Source organism: Fragaria vesca, linkage group LG6 (genome assembly GCF_000184155.1).
Source record: "Fragaria vesca subsp. vesca linkage group LG6, FraVesHawaii_1.0, whole genome shotgun sequence".
In the NCBI taxonomy this organism is placed as follows: domain Eukaryota; kingdom Viridiplantae; phylum Streptophyta; class Magnoliopsida; order Rosales; family Rosaceae; genus Fragaria; species Fragaria vesca.
In genome coordinates, this window is record NC_020496.1 from 23,906,838 (window position 1) to 23,927,651 (window position 20,814).

The 20,814-nt window shown below is 38.0% G+C and overlaps 4 protein-coding genes across 4 annotated transcripts; all 4 read left to right on the plus strand.

Annotated features, from left to right (window-relative positions):
• The first annotated feature begins 308 nt into the window (after positions 1 to 308).
• LOC101312556 (putative phospholipid-transporting ATPase 4-like) lies at positions 309 to 6,962 on the plus strand. Its single transcript, XM_004303610.1, has 11 exons — positions 309 to 514; positions 1,032 to 2,971; positions 3,074 to 3,184; positions 3,739 to 4,015; positions 4,101 to 4,189; positions 4,312 to 4,399; positions 4,492 to 4,701; positions 4,829 to 4,954; positions 5,515 to 5,613; positions 5,797 to 5,988; positions 6,080 to 6,962. The coding sequence occupies exons 2-11, from the start codon at positions 1,149 to 1,151 to the stop codon at positions 6,734 to 6,736; spliced, it is 3,672 nt and encodes a 1,223-aa protein (XP_004303658.1). The 5' UTR covers positions 309 to 514; positions 1,032 to 1,148; the 3' UTR covers positions 6,737 to 6,962.
• Positions 6,963 to 7,944: 982 nt separating this feature from the next.
• LOC101312847 (casein kinase I isoform delta-like) lies at positions 7,945 to 12,704 on the plus strand. The gene is made up of 14 exons (XM_004303611.1): positions 7,945 to 8,141; positions 8,223 to 8,263; positions 8,913 to 8,982; positions 9,080 to 9,228; positions 9,315 to 9,410; positions 9,520 to 9,590; positions 10,338 to 10,399; positions 10,539 to 10,602; positions 10,694 to 10,778; positions 10,878 to 11,004; positions 11,151 to 11,233; positions 11,308 to 11,365; positions 11,604 to 11,746; positions 11,919 to 12,704. The coding sequence occupies exons 1-14, from the start codon at positions 8,066 to 8,068 to the stop codon at positions 12,213 to 12,215; spliced, it is 1,422 nt and encodes a 473-aa protein (XP_004303659.1). The 5' UTR covers positions 7,945 to 8,065; the 3' UTR covers positions 12,216 to 12,704.
• Positions 12,705 to 14,082: 1,378 nt separating this feature from the next.
• Positions 14,083 to 15,823, plus strand: LOC101313137. Its single transcript, XM_004303612.1, has 2 exons — positions 14,083 to 14,450; positions 14,734 to 15,823. Exon 2 carries the CDS (start codon positions 14,916 to 14,918, stop codon positions 15,648 to 15,650), a length of 735 nt encoding a protein of 244 aa, XP_004303660.1. The 5' UTR covers positions 14,083 to 14,450; positions 14,734 to 14,915; the 3' UTR covers positions 15,651 to 15,823.
• A 1,083-nt stretch (positions 15,824 to 16,906) lies between these two features.
• LOC101301709 lies at positions 16,907 to 18,091 on the plus strand. The gene has a single exon (XM_004305679.1). The coding sequence runs from the start codon at positions 16,907 to 16,909 to the stop codon at positions 18,089 to 18,091; it is 1,185 nt and encodes a 394-aa protein (XP_004305727.1).
• Positions 18,092 to 20,814: the final 2,723 nt, after the last annotated feature.

The window sequence follows — 20,814 nt, forward strand, 5'->3', positions numbered from 1 at the left end:
ATACGGTCTCTCTGACTCGCCACGTCAGCACACAAAATGGCCCCACAACTCTGAAACTAAAAAACCTTAAAGAAGTTGAGAAGCAGAGATGGAGACCCAGACTGGTTCTTCTTCGGTGGCTGCTCAAACCAAGACAGGTCACATTTCTAAGAAGTTTCATAGCTCTCAAACCTTGACAAAACGAAAAATAGACCAATTATTTTGTTTTTTGTTAATAAAATGTTTTTTGTTTAATTTTTTTAACAGTGGGAAAATTTTGAAATATAAATATAGGAAAAGGAGGGCCCGGAAATTCCTGGCATTGGTTTTGGACTTCACGACGGGGAGGGAGAGAGAGAAGCTTTTGTGTGCTAGTCCCTCATTCTTTCTTTTTCCCTTTTACCCTTTTTCTTTCTGTTCCCTCCTCTTTTTCTTTCTCTCTCTAGACTTTGTGATCTGCAGCTGCCCAAGTTTGTATCTTTGGCCCATTTTGATCAGGGTTCGTCGGAATTGGCGCCGGGGCTTCTGATGTCAGGTACCCATTGCGTTTTTTCGTTTAAATTTTGAAGCTTTCTTGGTTTTTCTGGGTAAAGATTGGTTCTTTTGGATTTCTTGGGTTTTGGGGGAGAGAAAATCTGGAGGGGTGGTTTGGTGAATTGAGCTGGGCATTGCTTGATTCTGAGCTGGAATGGTGTTTTAGTTGGATTCTGGATTTTGGTTTTTGGAAGAATTTGGAAACCCAATTCGGGTTTTGAGGTTGAGGCTTGCAGATTGTGGCTTGTAATTTTACAATTTGTTAGTTTTGGCCTGAAGTTTGTTTTTTTTTTTGTTGGTCTGTTCAATTTGTCAAATCTGGAAGGTTGGGAATTGGGAAAGTTGGAAATCTTAGTATGCAAGGTATTTGAATAGAAGCTCAGAGATTTGGTTTTTCTTTAAATTTTCTAATGCATGAAGTTTGCTGAATTATATGGCGTGTGATATATGCTAAGATTATCATGGGGAGGAGTCTGTCTTGGCTTTAGGTTTGATTTTGGTTTTTCTTTATATATTAGGCATTAGAAGGAGAAATTGGAGATGAGGGGTTGCCTTAATCCCAGGGTGAGGATTTGAATCCTTTCTGTGATGGGAGTGTGGCAATTGTAATTGGGTTTTGGCTGCAAGGGAGATAAATGGCTAAAGGGAGAATAAGGGCGAGGCTACGGCGGAGCCACCTCTACACATTCTTGCGAAAGCCAAAGGGCAATGAGGCAGGAGGGGAACCTCACCCTATCCAAGGTCCTGGGTACTCAAGAACCGTGCATTGTAACCAACCTCTGCTCCATCAAAAGAAACCATTCAAATACCGTTCAAATTACATATCGACCACAAAGTATAACCCGATCACATTCTTTCCCAAGGCACTCTTTGAGCAGTTCAGACGGGTTGCCAACATCTATTTTCTTTTGGCTGCCGGTCTTTCACTCACTCCTGTTTCTCCATTTGGTCCTTGGAGCATGATAGCTCCTTTGGCTTTTGTTGTTGGTCTCAGTATGGTAAAGGAAGCTGTGGAAGACTGGAATAGGTTCTTGCAGGATATGAAGGTTAATCTCCGGAAAGTACATGTTCATAAAGGAGATGGTGTTTTTGGACATAGGCCATGGCATAAGATTTTGGTCGGAGATGTGGTGAAAGTGGAAAAGGATCAATTCTTTCCTGCTGATTTGCTTCTATTGTCGTCAAGTTACGAGGATGGGTTCTGCTATGTTGAGACTATGAACTTAGATGGCGAGACAAATTTAAAGGTCAAGAGATGCTTGGAGGCAACCTCACCTTTGGATGATGACACAGCTTTCAAGGACTTCAGAGCAACAGTTCAATGTGAAGATCCAAATCCCAATCTCTATTCCTTTGTGGGTAATCTTGATCATGACCGGCAGGTTTATCCTCTTGAACCCGGTCAGATACTCCTGAGAGATTCAAAGCTCAGGAATACTAGTTATATCTATGGGGTAGTGATATTTACAGGTCATGATAGCAAAGTCATGCAGAATTCGACCAAGTCCCCCTCAAAAAGGAGTGGAATTGAGAAGAAAATGGATAAGATTATCTACATCCTTTTCTTCCTCCTTTTGGTGATCTCCTTGATCAGCTCAATAGGGTTTGGTGTGAAGACAAAACGCGATACGCCAAAGGCATGGTACTTACGACCAGACGATGCAGAAGATATGTATAGCCCCAAAAAACCTGCCGTGGCTGGCCTCATCCATCTGGTCACTGCTCTCATCCTTTATGGATATCTAATACCCATCTCTCTTTATGTTTCAATTGAGATTGTGAAGGTTTTGCAAGCGAGGTTCATTAACAATGACATACACATGTATGATGAAGAGCATGGAATTCCTGCTAATGCCCGGACATCAAATTTGAATGAGGAGTTAGGCCAGGTAGACACGATCCTTTCTGACAAAACTGGCACGTTAACCTGCAACCAGATGGACTTTCTTAAGTGTTGCATTGCTGGCATTGCATACGGTGTACGCTCCAGTGAAGTTGAACTTGCAGCAGCAAAACAGATGGCTACTGACCTTGAGGATCAGGACGAGCATGATGAAGAACTTGCCAATGTTCCCAGGAAAAGTCAAGGTGCATCATGGGGAAATGAAGTAGGATCAGAAATTGAGCTTGAAACCGTTGTTACATCCAAGGATGGTAGGGATCCGAAACCGGCCATAAAGGGGTTTAGCTTTTTGGACAGCCGCCTCATGGATGGAAATTGGATCAAAGAGCCCACCTGTGATGTGATCTTATTATTTTTGCGGATATTAGCTGTTTGCCATACTGCAATTCCTGAGCTAAGTGAAGAGACCGGCCAATATACATATGAAGCAGAGTCACCCGATGAAGGAGCTTTTCTTGTTGCAGCCCGTGAGTTAGGTTTTGAGTTCTGTAAAAGAAATCAATCCAGTGTGTATGTCCGCGAAAGGTATCCTGATCCAGAACAACCAGTGGAAAGGTGAGTATCTGAATGCCTTTTTTGTTATCAAAGGAATTTATTGAACTCATCCATTAAATTTCTTCTGTCTTAATACCTGGTCATCTCTTGGAAAATTTACAGGGAATATAAAATCTTAAATCTATTGGAATTCACTAGCAAAAGGAAGCGTATGTCAGTAATTGTGCGTGACGAAGATGGGCAATTATTACTTTTCTGCAAAGGTGCTGACAGGTTAGGCTCACATCTGGTCTTTGATGCCTTAGGGAATTGGTTTTGAATGTTGTTAAATGTTTACTTAGGGTCATTTCTTTCAGGCCAAATAATGTGGTATATTCAAGCAGCTTTCTTATATTGCTAAGTGTTGAATGTTTTACTTGGGGTTTCCATCTGGTTAAATACATTAATAAGTATTCTGGTTGAGAAGTAGTACGACAACTTTGCGAAAAAGAAAAGAAAAGAAAGAACGAAAGAAAGAAGGTAGTTGGGAGAGGCTTTAATATCTAACAAAGACGTTTGGACTCTGCTTATCTCATCCTCTCTCCCACAATTATATATAATATATAGTGTACTGTTCAGTGAGAGTCTTACAACTCTAAATTGATGGATTCTATCTAAAATAAATTGCTGTAACAAACATTTCTTTGGACTCTATTATATTTCATCCCCTCTCTCAACCCCCTCCCCAAAGCATCCCAAACAGGGGGAGAGGAAAGCATGGTTATTTGATATTTTTTAGAAAAAAGTTATTTATGTAATCTTATTCTCTTATTCTCTTGGATCCACAGCATCATTTTCGATCGACTGTCCAAGAATGGAAGAATTTATGAGGAAGCTAGTACCAAGCATTTGAATGAATATGGAGAAGCTGGGCTGCGTACGTTGGCACTTGCTTATAGAAAGCTTGAGGAATCCGAGTATGATGCTTGGAACAATGAATTTCAGAAAGCAAAAACATCTATCGGGGCTGATAGGGAGGTGATGCTCGAGCGAGTGGCAGAGAAGATGGAAAAAGACTTGATCATGGTTGGTGCTACAGCTGTGGAGGACAAATTGCAAAAAGGGGTAAGATGAGCGTCTTTAAACTGTAGTAAATAAGGAACTGCTTTTGTTGATTTACAGGAACTTAGTTACATTTTTATTCTCTTAGGTGCCCCAATGCATAGACAATCTTGCACAAGCTGGTCTCAAGATCTGGGTGTTGACAGGGGATAAGATGGAAACTGCAATCAACATAGGGTTTGTCTCTAACCATTTAAGTAGAATACACTGTTGTGAATAATGAGGAGACATTTCTACTCTGCCTGATTAAGAGTGTAATGATTGTTTCTTTTCTCTTTGGGTGTGGTTTTTATCTGCAGATTTGCATGTAGTTTGCTGCGACAGGGCATGAAGCAGATCTGTATATCAACAGCAAATTTAGAGACGTTGGGACAAGATGGAAAAGAGGTACAAATTTGTGTGAAAAAGGGAACATCAATTTCTTTTTCAGGAGAAGATTTTTATGATGTTGGTCTTTGTTGGTTTTCTCTTATGATCAGGCTGTGAAAGACAACGTTTTGAATCAAATTACAAACGCCTCACAAATGATCAAGTTGGAAAGAGATCCACATGCGGCGTTTGCATTAATTATTGATGGAAAAACTTTAACCTATGCTTTGGAGGCTGATATGAAGCATCTATTCTTGGAACTAGCTGTTGATTGTGCATCTGTCATATGCTGTCGTGTTTCCCCTAAGCAGAAGGCATTGGTAAGAGTTTTTGTTGCTCTCTCTTCCAAAATCTCATTTTTATGTTAATTGTCAAATGAATTATATCCTTATCAATACGTATAGCAGTGTGCGCTGTCTTGATGTATTCAATTTAATTTGGCACTAGGTAACAAGGTTAGTTAGACAAGGAACTGGGAAAACTACATTAGCAATAGGTGATGGTGCAAATGATGTAGGAATGATTCAAGAAGCTGACATTGGTGTTGGAATCAGTGGCGTCGAAGGTATGCAGGTTGGTGGAACTTCTGACACTTTCTCATAGTGCATCTAATGCAATGCTACATTTCCCACCTCTTTTAAACTTTTACTCATGTAAGTATGTAACATGATTTCTTATTGCTTTTAAAAACAGAATGGAGGACAAGAGCCAGAAAAAATAATTTACTCTTATGATATATGTGGACAAAAACCTAATATATGTTTGAAAAGATAAAACAGTGGTTGCATAAAGTAGATTGTTTTTTATATTTTTTGCGTCTTTCATTGGCTAGGTTCAGTTAATAGTGCATGTAACGAAGACAATATTAGGAGTTAAGGACACACGAAGATGTTGTACTCGTAGGAAACAGAGATACTATGACATGTGGTGCTTCGCTAGAAGTGTTACCTGATGGTCTGTGTGTGTGGGTGGGTGGAGGGTGGTCTGGCTCTGTATTCATATAACATATTTAAGCTTACGTGTGATAACGTTTGTATTACATATCTAAATGGGAAGCAATGTATCTGTGGTGGAAGCAGAAACCAGTTTTTCCTTATATGGTGAATCTCATGATAGTTGGTAATTGCTTGCAGGCTGTGATGGCTAGTGACTTTGCTATTGCCCAGTTTCGATATTTGGAGAGACTTTTGGTTGTCCATGGACATTGGTGCTATAAAAGGATTGCTCAGATGGTAATTAGTATGCTCTTCTTAGTACTTTATTGTCACAGATTTGTTAAAATGCCACTTGCATGTGCTTGTCTGTATGCTGTATGCTGTATGCTTGCACACGCTTATGAACACGAGAGCATGTGTCTACCTAGTCTTCTTTTTTTGAACTTCATCAACTTATTGATGGAAATCTGTTGCTTTCAGATCTGCTATTTCTTCTACAAAAATATAGCATTCGGTCTGACCCTCTTCTACTTTGAGGCATTCACTGGATTTTCGGGGCAATCAATATATGATGACTGGTATATGCTATCGTTCAATGTTATTCTTACCTCATTGCCTGTCATATCACTTGGAGTATTTGAACAAGATGTTTCTTCCGAGGTCTGCTTACAGGTTAGTCCTTCTAGCAACACTCTTATTTGTATATAACTATATACTTTGATGGTATCCCTGCAATGAGATTTAAAACTTCCTGGTTTTGCAGTTCCCTGCATTGTATCAGCAAGGAGCCCGAAATTTGTTTTTCGACTGGTACAGAATATTGGGGTGGATGGGCAATGGTGTATATTGCTCTCTCATTGTCTTCTTCCTCAACATTATCACCTTCAAAGACCAGTCCTTCAGATCTAATGGCCAAATTGCTGATATGGCTGCTATGGGTACAACTATGTTCAGTGGCATCATATGGGCTGTCAACTGCCAGATTGCTCTGGCTATGTGTCACTTTACATGGATTCAGCACTGCTTTATTTGGGGCAGTATTGCAATGTGGTACTTATTTCTCTTGATATACGGCATGATGTCGTTTTCTGGAAATGCCTACCAGATTCTAGTTGAAGTCCTCGGTCCTGCACCTATCTTCTGGTTAGCCACCCTGTTAGTTACACTTGCTTGTAATCTCCCGTACATTGTCCACATAGCCTTCCAAAGAAGTTTCAATCCAATGGATCACCATATCATCCAAGAAATCAAATACTACCGGAAAGATGTTGAGGATCAACGCATGTGGAAGAGGGAGGCATCTAAAGCAAGACAAGAAACCAAGATCGGGTTCTCAGCTCGGGTGGATGCAAAGATCAGACAGTTGAGAGCAAGGCTGCACAAGAAGCATACCCACGCAAACGCTATGTCCCCTTTGTGACAATGTGCATGATTTTACAGTTTTGGAAGTCTTGTTTTCTTAGGGTTTGAGGCCGATTGCAGTTTTGTGTTGTGGCCCTTTTGTAATTCTTTTCTTGGTATATTTGTTATATCCACTTACGTGGGGTTGGTTCAAGTCCCATTCATTATAGAAAGGCGTAGGAGCTTTTGTATGTACAATACATTTGTAAAATTCAAAGAGTGAAGATAGATGTCAATTTGCCTACATGTTTCTTTGCCTCTCCTGTTTCTGCATATCTTCTCGACTTTCCGGACCTCCGGTAACTGAATTCCTATTTGAAGCTCAAGTTCCTTTGCATTCAAGTTGATCTATAACCAGAAAACTGTACAATGCTTTCTCACCGTTTAAGACTTACAAATGGAGGTGACAATGCAGATACATAAGGCTCATGTGAGGTTGTGTGTGATGACTGATAGCCACAAAAGTCTTGTTTGGTTGCCCATTTAAACATGGAATATGATTATTTTGACCTAACCCATGATCCATATTGTTAAGCAGTTTTGATTGCTTTCCAAACATGTTACTGTGCTAGCCCTAAAGTGAACACATCTCACCCTCACCACCCAATTAGTTGCACCTAAGTTTTGACAAAAATAATAGTATTTCCAAAACCAAAGCCATTCTCACATGCATGATGAGTAGTGACTAGTGAGGTTGATATAACTGCCCTATGTTTTACCAAGGGAGATTTTTCTAATGATTTCACTTTATTGACGTATAAAATGATAATTGTGTTGTATATTTGATTTTTTAAAGACGGTAAATGATGTAACTGTTATAGATTACATTTTTTTATACGTTTTATGTCCTCTGCCGGTAGTTTTCAAGTACGTCCCAACCAAACGCAAATAAAATCCTACTAATCAGTATATACATGTCAAATGTATCTATGTAACTGTCAAGTGTGAAGCGTAACGGTTAGCTCATCCAAGAAATGCCAAAAACCACACACTAATTAAAAAAATAAAAATAATCTCCAGGAAGCAACCGAGACGGCGTCGTTTCGTCGTAATTACCCGAAAAGGTAACGCGGGAGGTGGTACAATACGCCGCAGGAAAATGCCCGATTCGATAGGATCGAATCAAACCGCGACAGAAAGCAAGAAAGAAAGTTCGTTGAGTTTCCGATCCTACCCCTACCCAGCGCCCTTATTTACGTCCCCATGCCACTCCTTTCCCGCAGCTGATTTTTATCTAATCCCACAACTCTTGTCCAAGACTCGGGGTTTTGGTCAAGAGCCTGGTTTCGGGTCCCCATTTCGGTTTAGGGTTTTGAATTTAGGGTTTCACTGTGATCGTCGTCGCGAAATGGAGCCCCGAGTTGGGGGACGGTTCCGGCTCGGCCGGAAGATCGGTAGTGGATCGTTCGGAGAGATCTACTTAGGTTTGCCTCACTTTTTTTCGGCTTTGTTTGCTGCTTTTTCGTTGTTCGATTCTGTAAAGTTTGGCTTTGATTGTTTTGCAGGTACTAATATTCAGACGAACGAGGAGGTTGCGATTAAGCTTGTGAGTTTTAGTGTTTTGTGTAGTATTGGTTTTTTATTTTGATGATGAGTTTGTTGTGAATTGACCTTGGAATTTCGATCAATTTGTGAAATTGTGATTGTGTTTGGAGAATTGAAAGAAAATTATACTGGGACTTGTGCAAGTGGAAATTTTGGGTGGTTTTAATGTGTGTAATTTCGATTGAATGGCTTCGAATTATGCAATTGTTAGTAAGGGCTTGTAATTAGAGTGATGGGTGTAGAATGTGTTAGTTTTGTTGGCTTAAAATGTTACGATAGGGAGTTCTTTGAATTTGTTGTGATGGTTTTTAGCTACAACAGAATTATAATTAATAGTGTTTTTTTGTGCATTTTGAACACTACTTCTCCTGGTACTCTTGATAGATGTTCAGTATGTATTGACAAAGTATACACCTTAAGTAGAGTGTGGTGGTGAAGGAGTTGCTAGTTTTTACTTTTTTTATGAGTTTTTAGTACGGCTATTAGTCTGATTTCTGCCTTTTGCTCCCTCGGACTGTTATCAAAATGAGTGTTGGACATCTGTGTATGATCTGTTATCTATATATTTGGCTGTACCTAGTTGTTCTTGTCTTGGATGATATGGGTTTGCTATATTTTTCTTCTTGCTGATTTGTGCTTCTCTTTCTCAGGAAAGTGTGAAGACAAAGCATCCACAGTTGCTGTATGAATCGAAGTTGTATAAAATACTACAGGGAGGAAGTAATGTCCTTTACATCTCTTTTTTGCTTTTTCTGTACCATGTATGTTCAAGTACCTATCTTTCTGAACTCTTTGCCTACGTATATGACTTTTTCAGCTGGAATACCAAATGTGCGATGGTTTGGCACTGAAGGAGACTACAATGTTCTTGTGATGGATTTATTGGGACCTAGTCTTGAGGATTTATTCAACTTTTGCAGTAGGAAGTTGTCTCTTAAGACTGTTCTCATGCTTGCAGATCAAATGGTAAGAATATTTTTTGTGATGCATACTATTCTGGAATCTAGTGTGGTTTGTAGTTTTAATAACCTTTGCATTGAAATTCATGTTAGATAAATCGAGTGGAGTTTGTTCATTCCAAGTCTTTTCTACATCGGGATATCAAACCGGACAACTTCCTAATGGGATTGGGTCGCCGGGCAAATCAGGTCCTTGGAACTTTCTATTTAATTCCTGATTCAGTGTTTATGTTCCATGTAACTATTTCTTTTATTTTGTGCTTTCTGTAAATGCATTACTTTCTCTCTGGTTTTTTAGATTTACGTCATTGACTTCGGCCTTGCTAAGAAGTACAGAGACACATCAACTCATCAGCATATTCCTTATAGGTTGGTTTCCTTGAATTATATTGACCTGTTTCACAGCTCATCCCTACTTCTGAAATTCCGTCAGTTTGTTTCTCTTCCTCTCATGAGTATGTGTTGAGAGTAGAGGCCTATGCTGTTTAAAGTTTCATCATTAGATTCACATTGATTTTCAAGCAAGCTGAGGGTTTACCTGCATTCAATCTGTAATGCTAATTTTTATTTAATTGGATACAATCATTGTGTAGGAATTGAATTTAGATATCAAATTTTTGCTTGGGCAATATATGATTGCTCTTGAGCAGCTCTTGTCTGCCAGTATTTTATGTCAGTTTGAGTAGAATCATTTGAATAGCAAGGAAAGCATTTTCTATGACTAGCTTTTGACTGCTGATGTTTTGGTGGCAGTAGTTGGTCGGTGTCTACCCAAATGAATTAGTTCCAGCTTTTAAAATAAGATTTTTGACATAAGTTTGGTTGATTATGAATTAGTTTTTGAGACTTGTGATGTGAAGTATTGTAAGGTAATCAGACCAGTTGTTTACATGCAATGTATTCATTTTAATTTTTTTTCCTGTTCAAGTGTTCAGTTGGTGTTGACCAAGTTCAATACTGTTATATTTATCTGCCTTGCCAATCCTTGTGTCTTGTTTTTTATTTTTTTAATATAAATGGCATTTTTTATTCAGTTAGTTATCTATTGTGATACATATGAATTGTAAACTCCAATATTTTCATAGAAACGGTTTTGACGTGCTCATGTCAACGCAGGGATAATAAGAATTTGACTGGGACAGCAAGATATGCTAGCATGAATACTCATCTTGGCATCGGTAAGCTCTCTCTCTCTCTCTCNCNNCTNCNNNCNCTCTCTCNGCTCTCTCTCTCTCTCTCTCTCTCTCTCTCTCTCTCTCTCCACTTCCCTTTTTCTCTTCCTCCAGCACTCTGATAATGTAATTTGTTGATGTATAGAACAAAGCCGAAGGGATGATTTAGAGTCACTTGGATATGTGCTTATGTATTTCCTAAGAGGAAGGTAAATATTGCACCTGATACCCTGCTGGTGTTTTCTATTTTTATTCTTTGGCTTATTCAATTATTTCATGATTTTTTTTTGTTTTGGATAGTCTTCCATGGCAGGGACTGAAGGCTGGAACTAAAAAGCAGAAGTATGAGAAGATCAGTGAAAAGAAAGTGTCGACCTCAATTGAGGTTAGCTTGATCTCGTAGTTGGTTTTATGCATAATACTGATTTGATGGTATTCTTGGAAGTATGGAACATTCACTGTTACTTCCGTAATTCTTTCTTAGGCCTTATGCCGTGGTTATCCCACCGAATTTGCGTCATACTTCCATTACTGTAGATCTCTACGGTTTGATGATAAACCAGATTATGCTTATCTGAAGAGACTCTTCCGTGACCTTTTTATTCGTGAAGGTTCGACATTTTTCATTTTGATTTTTTTTTTCCTTGCACATAAAATCTTTTTAGGTATTGTTCTTTGATAGCTTATATGTTACTGTTGTGGTCTTCTTTTTCCTATTGGTCTTATCATTTATTGTTATATCGTTGTCTTACTTCAGGGTTTCAGTTTGATTATGTCTTTGATTGGACAATCTTGAAATATCAGCAGTCGCAGATCGCCACACCTCCAGCTCGTGCTCCTGTAAGTGACAGTTACTACTATCTGAGTGGATCCTTAAGTTAACTTGTAAACTTATATTATTCACTATTGTATAGGGTGGTGCTGGACCGAGTTCTGGACTGCCTCCTGTTGCAAATGTTGAAAGACAATCAGGTAATTCTTTTAATCATTCATTTTATGCATCACTGTCATATTTACATGTCTGTCATATTTACATGGAAAGCTTTCTTTTAGTGTTTGCGTATTTATTTAGTATAGTCTCAGACAATGCAGCCACTATTTTTTTCATTGTATTTTTCTAGATTTCTGTAACTATTGAAGTTGGACTCGATTCCAGTATCTGTGGATCTACTCTGTCTTCATTAAACAATACCTTATTAATGTTTTGCAGGTGGGGAGGAAGTTAGACCTACTGGTTGGTCGTTGTCAGACCCCTCACGTAGGAGAAACTCTGGACCGATTGTGAATCCTGGAAGCTTGTCTAGACAAAAAAGTCCTGTTGCAAATGATCCCTCTGTGTCTAAAGACGCAATGGTAAAGTATCGTTTTTTCTGTTCTAATTTTGTGTTGCTTTTTATTGACCATCTCAAAAAGTAATTTCAATCATACCAAATTTACTCCTTGGGTTGTTATTTAGTCGTCATGATGATTTGGTTAAGTGTATAAATGGATCATTTTAATATGTCATTTTCTTGGATTTGTGCAGTTATCAAGTTCTAGTTTTTTGCGGTCAACTGGATCATCAAGGAGGGCTGTAGTTTCTAGCAGTCGGGATGCAGTAATTGTTGGCAGTGAATCCAATCCATCTCGCCCTCAAACCACAGAGACAGGTTCTGGAACACTAGGTAAAATTTCTGCCGTCCAAAGAAGTTCACCAGTTGTATCTTCAGAGCAGAACCGTACAACTTCTGGTAGAAATATTTCGACCGTAAAGAACTTAGAGTCCACCCTCAGAGGTATTGAGACCCTTCATTTTAATAGCGATGAGAGAGTACAGTATTAGCAGTCGCTTCTCTCAATATGTCGCCCACTGTAAATTTGAAAAAACGGTATACAGTTCTCACGCACTTCAGGTGGAATTTGTTTTCTTAAATGTACTATGTTTGAGGAAAGCTGCAACAATTTGAGGTTGTCTCTCAAAGCAGTTTGCAATAATGACAACATACAGAAGTGGAAATTTGATGCCTGGAAGACCTACACCCAGGTAAGGTCCTTGTGAATACAGCACAAGTTGTGCCACTCTGGTTTCACCTTCTCAATACCTTATCCAAATGCGTGTTTGTGCTTTTGTCAAACACTGTAATGTGTGGGTCAAATGCAGATAGACACTGTAAAACTGTAAGTACAGCAACATTTTGATTTTGTGATGCATTACAATATTGTAATCCTAGTTATAGCTGGTAAACTGAGTGTTGAAGCCATTGATGACTAGGCATTTCTGTTGCATATATTATTGAAGCTCGATGTGGTTGTATTTGGATGCATGACATAGATTTAGGGCTTCATTTAGAAATACCAACCTAGTGTTTCCCTGTTTTTCCGAACAAAGTGTTTTTAGCATTAGTGTTGTGACATCATGTGCCGGCCTTTCCATTTTTATTTTTCCTGCATCTTGCACTTTATTGTTTTCCTGTTCCTGAGTATAGATAATGGCCTGTTGTTATGGTGATTAAGCAATTAATCTATGCATTTCTTAAAAGTTGAACTGTACATGAACAAAAGGAAAATTATGTGTTGTTATTGCTGAACAGGTTATGAGATGATATTTTTTCGTTGGTTACTGTCCTTAGAAAAACTGATTGCTCTTTTTTTTTTTTTTTTTATTTATATATGAATATTTTTAATCATATAAAATAACCCAGATGAAGGATAAGGTATGGGTTGAGGGGTTCAGGGGAAGATCATCCAAATTTAGCTTGTGGATTGCTAGTATTTTTTTATTTTTTATTTTGGTTGATGCTAAAAGACTTAAAATTACAAAGAGAACCTCTAGAATAACCAACTCTAAAGAGGTTGAAATTTAAAGCAGCAGCAACAATTGGTCGAGGGAAATTGAAATCTCAAGATTGAGGATGATTAGAAACATGACCGTGGTTGGCAGCAACATCAACAACGAAGTTTGCTTCTTGAAACGTATGAGAAAAAGTAATATGCTCAAACCTCGTGGCAATATGTATGATGTCCTTCACGATCGAGCTTCGCTTCTAAGGAATGTGGATTGCTAGTTAACGCCATTCGTGCCAGCGTTTATGAATGTTGAGTCGGATTAGAGCCTTGCGGTACCAATGTGATAATTTTGAATAGTTTGGCACAAAAGCTTAGAATGGTCCTTAGTTTGGATATTTTTTGTGTATTTTTTTCTCCTTCATAAAATTCATACTCTTTTCATACCAGCAATTTGTAAATATAGATAATATCTATTTCTTTTCATTGAGATATGCATTTTTGAAACGTCAAATTTTTTGGTAGTTGATATTTTAGTCATTGATCCAAAGTTCCAAACCAGTATGTATGGAGACTCACAATATATACGGCATGAAGCTCGAGAGAAAGTGGATAAGAATTAAAATAGAGTTTAAATGAAGTTTTAGGCTTTTAGCATCTTGGAAGAAATGGAGAACAAAACAGGTGGAAAGCCATGAGCGGAAAAGATAAAGAAAGATACAATAGTGAAGCTTTCTATACGCAAATGCACCACCGATGAGAAGACTTGAGGGTTGAGCAATTTGATCCTTGACAGTTTTGGAAAGATTGCATATGGTGTAATCATCGGGTTTTTCGTAAAGATTTTAATTTTTTTATTTTTAGAAAAATAAAATAAATAAATGGATAAAAAGAATAAAACTTAAATGTAAAACAACAAAATAGCCGAGTGCTCATAGTCTCACACTGAGCGTACCTTTTCGCTTATCAGAGGCAGTTCCCGTTTTGGTGAGCGGCGGAGCAAAACCCTAAAACCCCAAACGGTGTCAATAACTAAATCTCCCAATCTGATTGAAGCAGAGGCAATTGGGTATTTGGTGAGTACTCCCTTCTTTCGAATCGTTTGCTCAAATTATGTTTGGTGGTTACTGTAAAAGATGGCAACTACTAGTTCCAACTTCAGTTACCCATTTCCATTGCTTTCAAAAGCTCTCCTTTATACAGTATCACTGTATACTCTAAAACCCAATTGGGAGACATCGTTAACAGTAAAGCTTGATTCAGCTGAAGCTGAGCAGGGGAAGCATTGGTATTGGTGAGTCCCCCATTCTGGTTGTTTGCTCCAATTATGTTTGGGTTTTGTTCTAGAAGTTTGCAGTTACTTGTTCCACGCATTTCGGTTGATTCTTCAGTGACTCATTTTCAAAAGGCTTATCCTTTTAGCTCATCATTGTCATTACGATCTGAAATACATGATACAAAACCAGAAGATGAAAAAGATCGTCCTTTTGCAGTTTCATACCTTATAAATTCATTTGGGTTCTCCCCAGAACTTGCTCTCTCTTTGTCTAACAAGCGGATATGCTTCAATTCCCCAGACAAAGCAGACTTGGTCGTTAAGCTTCTGAAACACTATGGATGTAGTGATACCCTTGTTTCCAAAATAGTTCGGAAAGGACCAAAGCTGCTCCTATTCAATGCGCAAAAGACCCTACTGCCCAAACTCGAGTTTTTCGCTTCTATTGGCATATCAGGCACTGCTCTTGCTGGGGTGCTTTCTATGAACCCAACAGTCTTGCAATTAAGCTTAGAGAATACTCTCAGACCTTGTTATCGTATCACCAAAACTCTACGTATTCCCCCTGAAAAGCTTCCGTGTTTCTTTAGAGACTTCAGGCGGATTGCTTTAGGAAAATTGTGCATTGTTGCCAGCAATACTTCAATTCTGAGAGCACATGGTGTGCCAGAATCCTCTTTTCCTCTGTGGGTGGCCTTTCATTTCAATGCACTGTCCTTCGACTCTGAGAAGGTCAAAGAAAATGTCAAGAAAGTCAGGAGCATGGGATTTCAACCTCTATCTGCCACATTCATGAAAGCACTGTATGTGATATCGGTGACTGATGCATTGAAATGGCAACAGAAGATGGACTTATATAGGAAGTGGGGTCTAACTGAAGATGATGTATTGTCGGCATTTAGAAAGTATCCCTTGTTTATGAACTTCAGTGAGAAGGTTATATCGAGTAAGATGGATTTCTTTGTGAACTCAATGGGTTGCCAGCCCTCATATGTGGCTGCATGTCCTGATGTTCTATGTTATAGTTTGGAGAAGCGAATCATACCTAGGTGTTCAGTTATCAGACTTCTCCAGGTAGAAGGCTTAATCAAGGAAGATGTATCTATACAAAACATTCTGAAGTGTAATGAGGATTCGTTCTTCAAAAGGTATGTGATCAACTATCAAGAGCAAATACCTGAGCTGCTGAGCATCTCACAAGGAAAAAAATTATGCTAAGTTGGGGTTAGGATTAAGCGAAAGAGGTGGAGTGAAACAATTGTAGGACAAAGCGTGTTATTCTGCACTGTATTCGATGATTCAGATGATGGATAGTCAAATCTATCTCTCTTTGGATATTACAATTTTATTTATTTTACTATATTATGTCTTGAAAGAGAGACTTTTAAATGGCTATGCAGAAAATTGATGTACCACTTCTTTGTAAGACTGTTGTCTTGATGAAATCTTCTGTCCTCAAATCACTTGTTCATCAAAGATGACTTCTTCAACTCTGAGGACCTGGGTGTTGGTCCTCAGATTGTATTCTCTTTCTGATCTGATTATTATCAAATTGCTTTCTCTGCAAGTGTTTTAGCTCTCCTATTCATAAATTATGTGAACACTTAAATCCCAAAGCTGTGTAGCTTACATTCCTTTTCCTTTGAAGCAACTATATATCACTCATTTATATTTGGTGCACTCCTGTTTATAGGATCAGTGAACTTGGTACATCTACTGGTTCACTCTGATAAATAAAAATTGCATCAGTATTAATGTGTTTGCGGGTATTTTGAGTCTTGACCAGCATGAAATTCTACGTTTACAACTGAAGTGTTTGGTAAGTAGTATATGATGTAGGTCGGGAAGGGTTTAGCCATGGATGACATGTCTTTCGGTTTTGTTCGTTTAACATGGTTTACTCGAGTGTAATGTAATGTTGGGATTCTCTTGTGAGTTCTTTCCTTGCATTTTATTCTGTCTATTTTTGATAAAAGACCATTATTAAGCTTATCATGTGCAAATGGTAAGGAAATGGTAACTGTATCTGATAAACAAATGTATCGATCTTTTTTTCGAGACAAAATAATTGTAAATTCTTAAGGAATTGAATCTAGATGTTTAAATATGAAAGATATGTCATGGTGCTCAGTACCATTTGGTCTAATGGTGTAAGTCTTCCTTTGTATGTGGGAGGTTGTGAGTCGAACAGACTTGTAGCATTAAAGTTGTTTAGAAATTGAAGAAAAAAAACTTGCTATGGTGGTGATTAAAAAGCAATTTCTTAATAAAAAAATTTGAAAAAAAAAGTAGAGTCCGTGTAGAATACGACTTGTAGTATTCCTCGAACCTTCAGTTTATCAGTTCAGCGGCTTCAGCCTCTGTCACAGACCAATACATAAGCAGAGCAAAACCCTAAATCCCCAAATTGACGGAGGAAAGTGGAGCACCGGCTTCGAATTGGGTGAGTCCCATTCTGACTGTTTGCTCCAACTATGTTTGGTTTTTGCTGTAAAAGATTGCAATTACTGTTTCCAAGTTGTAGCATTGCTGTTGATTCTTCTTCAGTCACCCATGTTCATTTTACAAGATTATATGCATCAAAATCATTGTTAGGAAGTACCCAAGATGAAAAATCTCGATCCTTTACAGTTTCATACCTTGTAAACTCACATGGGTTCTCCCCAGAAAAGGCTCTCTCTGCCTCCAAGAATAAGAAGCTACACTTTGACACCCCAGAACAACCAGACTCTGTTGTTAAGCTTCTCAAACACTATGGACTCACTGATACCCACATCTCTAACATTGTTAAGACCTTGCCAGTTCTGCTTGTATACAATGCTGAAAAGACCCTTTGCCCCAAACTCCAGTTTTTCTGTTCTGTTGGCCTTTCGAGCAATGACCTTGCCCGGATTTTGCGTTTCAATGCAAATATCTTGACATGGAGCTTAGAGAGAAGTATTAGACCTTGTTATGATATCATGAAGACTCTAGGAATACCTAAGCACAAGGTCCCTGATTTCATTAGCAACTATCATATGTTTAACCTCAAAGTAATGAGCAATGTTGCTCACAATACTTCGATTCTGAGAGCGCATCAGCTGCCAGAATCCTCATTTCCTCTGTGGGTGTCCTTTTATTTCAAAGCACTGTCCTTTGACTCTGAGAAGGTCAAACAGAATGTTAAGAAAGTTATGAGCATGGGATTCCAGCCTTCATCTAGCACATTCATGAAAGCTTTGTATGTGATATCAGTGACGGATGCATCAAAATGGGAACACAAGATGAAATTTTATAAGATGTGGGGTTGGACTGAAGATGATGTATTGTCGGCGTTTAGAAAGACCCCCCTGTTTATGACCTTCTGTGAGAAGAATATTTCAGCTAAAATGGATTTTCTTTTGAACAAATGGGGTTGCCAGCCTGCAGATCTGGCTGCACGTCCAGATCTTTTGACTTATAGTTTGGAGAAGCGAATTATACCTAGGTGTTCAGTTGTCAGAGTTCTCCAGTTAAAGGGCTTAGTTAAGGAAGATACATCTATGGCTACCATTGTGCACGAAACAGAGAAGTTCTTCTTGGAACAGTTTGTGATCAAATATCAAGAACAGGTACCTGAATTGCTGAGCATCTTACAAAGGAAAATGGATCTTGCAGAATTTGGTTTAAGATTCAACTGAAGATGACGAGTGAAAATTTGTAGGATGTAGTTATTATTCTTGCTCAGCATTGAGTTCTACCGCATCATTTCTCTTATTATGTTCTTTCTTGTATGGAGAGATTTTTAAATGGCTATGCAGAAAATGATGTACTACTTTCCGATGTATCACTAGACCAAATATATCCTCAGATCTGGAGATGAATTCTTGAAGACAGAGAGGCGAGTGGGACTTGAATTGGATTGCCCTGCAAGTTTATATTTGAAAATTGAACTCAGTCGAACCCTGCCTAAATTTCAAGGTTCAATGAATGTCTACATCAACATATGGATTTAAGTGTCAAAACAAAACTAAGGATGAAATGAGTTACTGAACTGATTCTTGACAGGTATGTGTTAACCCTTCTTCATCAACGAAGGACACTTAAAATTCAATAATATTTCTGTGCAAATAAACCAAGTGTCTGAATCGGCAAGTAATTGCAAGTCTTATTAAATCATACTTCTAATAGTTTGATCACTTCAAATCCAAAGATCTTGTGGCCTAGCTTTATTTTCCTTTGATGAAATCGTCAAACTTTTGTCTATGATGCATTCATTTGACAGGATCAGTAAACTAGATGCAATGTCATTCTGGTACTGTACTAAATCTGAAACTGCAGGTTCAAGATGGATGCATTGAATCTTTACCAAAATGAAAATGGATAACTGATTCATGTGCAGTTGTGCAACATCTAAATGGCTGTGTCTTGTAACAAGTAGTATATGGATTGATTGTAGGTTGCAAAGAGTTTAGTCATGAGTGCAAAAAGTTTGCTCTCGCCTGCTTGTGTTTTGCCTATTCAGCATGGTAAACTCAAAAGTGTGAAGTGCTCTCGAATTAGTTTGAGAACATTTACTGCTCTATTGAGCATAAATTGACTTGTAAAGACAACACTTGGGGATCCGGCAATTTCTTTTCTTTACCATTGATCGGTATAGAGTTGATATAGAGAGCAGGATCAAGCTTGTCGTATGACTTATTTTCTCTGCATGATCATGGGTTAATCATGCTTGTTACCTTCATCGTTACTGCTGATAGCATTTATGGACTAAATCTGCACTTGATATGGTTTAGTCTAACAAGTTCTAGTATGATTTGGAGAAACAATTTTCTTGAGTCATAGATAACGTATCAAAGATTATCGTATCTTCTGTAGTGATAAATGAATACTGGAATCTTTGTGAGGATGAATTACCGCCTCCACAACGTACGGCTTTGACTTCTTCCTTCATCCTTTCAAACACACTTGGTCCTTTCACTTCATCAATTGGGGTGTTCTCATCAATGTCATCACTCGTTCCATGTGTTTCTTTGTCATGACGGGGTGATTTCTCAGTGTGATGTCCTGATGATTATCAATGTGCCATATCAAGTGTATATATTGATGTCTGGTCTGAACCTCCTGTTTCATCAGGCATTACAATGTTTGGAGAAGCAGATCATGCATGGGCATTCGGTTATGAAAGATCTCATGTTGAATGGATTAATTAGTCAAGAGATTTTTCTTTACGTACCTTTCTGATGAAGAGAAGTGAGGTGGTGCTTCTTGGATTGTTATGTGATCAAGTATCAATAGCAAGTTCCTGAATTACTGTGGATCGATCTTTTAATGTAAAAATGCTTAGAATTGGAGGAATCAGCTGGAGCAAGTCAATTGCGTATGCTCATTTGCCCCCAATGCTTATGTTATGTTATGAGAAATTTTATTAAGACATCCCATTTTGTTTAATACACACACCACACTTTGTATAATTTGAAATTCCTCTTCTACCCTTTTATTGTCTTTTAAAAATGAAAGATGAGAAAAAAAAATCTCCCTCTTTCAAGTCGAGTTTTGGAAAAGCTATTCAAAACATCTTTATTTGATCTTCTATGCAATCTTCTTTGTCGATTTACTCATCAAATTAATTAAGGATTTAACTCATCCATCAAATTATACCAGCAAAACTTGAAACATCATCAAAGCATTTGTTGCAAATTAAGTATGTGGCCTTGTCTTTCTGTTCAAGTGGGAGCTTTTCAAATGACAACCATGAACTCATTCAGTGATTCATAGCTTCAATTGTTATCTGGCTTATGACTTATCTCAATTGTGTAAAGCAACTAATGAAGGAAGGTATGAAAATTGGAGATTTGGATGTAGAATGATATTTTCCTATTCTTTCTTTTTTTTCAAATTATTTTGAATTTACATGTTCAGTACTTCTTATACATGATCTTCAAACATAAGAGAAGACAGAAAGTTTGACGAATAGACAAGGGCAGGGCAGAAAGAAGAAAAAAAGAATAACAGAAGGGTAAAAGAGGAAAAATTGGAGGAAAATGACCAATTTTTTGTATTGAGTTGTGTATTAAGAAAAAAAAGCTGTGTTAATATAATTACTGTTATGTTATCTCTCTTTTTGGCGAGAAAAAAAAATGCTCGTTTGCCCCTTCCAAAAAAATATTAAATATTAGAGAAAATTACATAGTAGCACATGACCAAATATAAAAACACAAAAAACCCACTTCTTATATTTCTTCTACAGATTAGGACAAGAGTCTAAACCCAAAATAAAGTTGTAACAGGCCTGACCCGAGTTTTTATGGTAAAAGATCAAAATGCTCAGATTTTTCAAAACAATTACGCTTCATGCCATTCTCTTCTTCATACAACCCCCCCGATCTGGTTCTCTGCAAATTTTATCCTCTCTCTCTCTCTC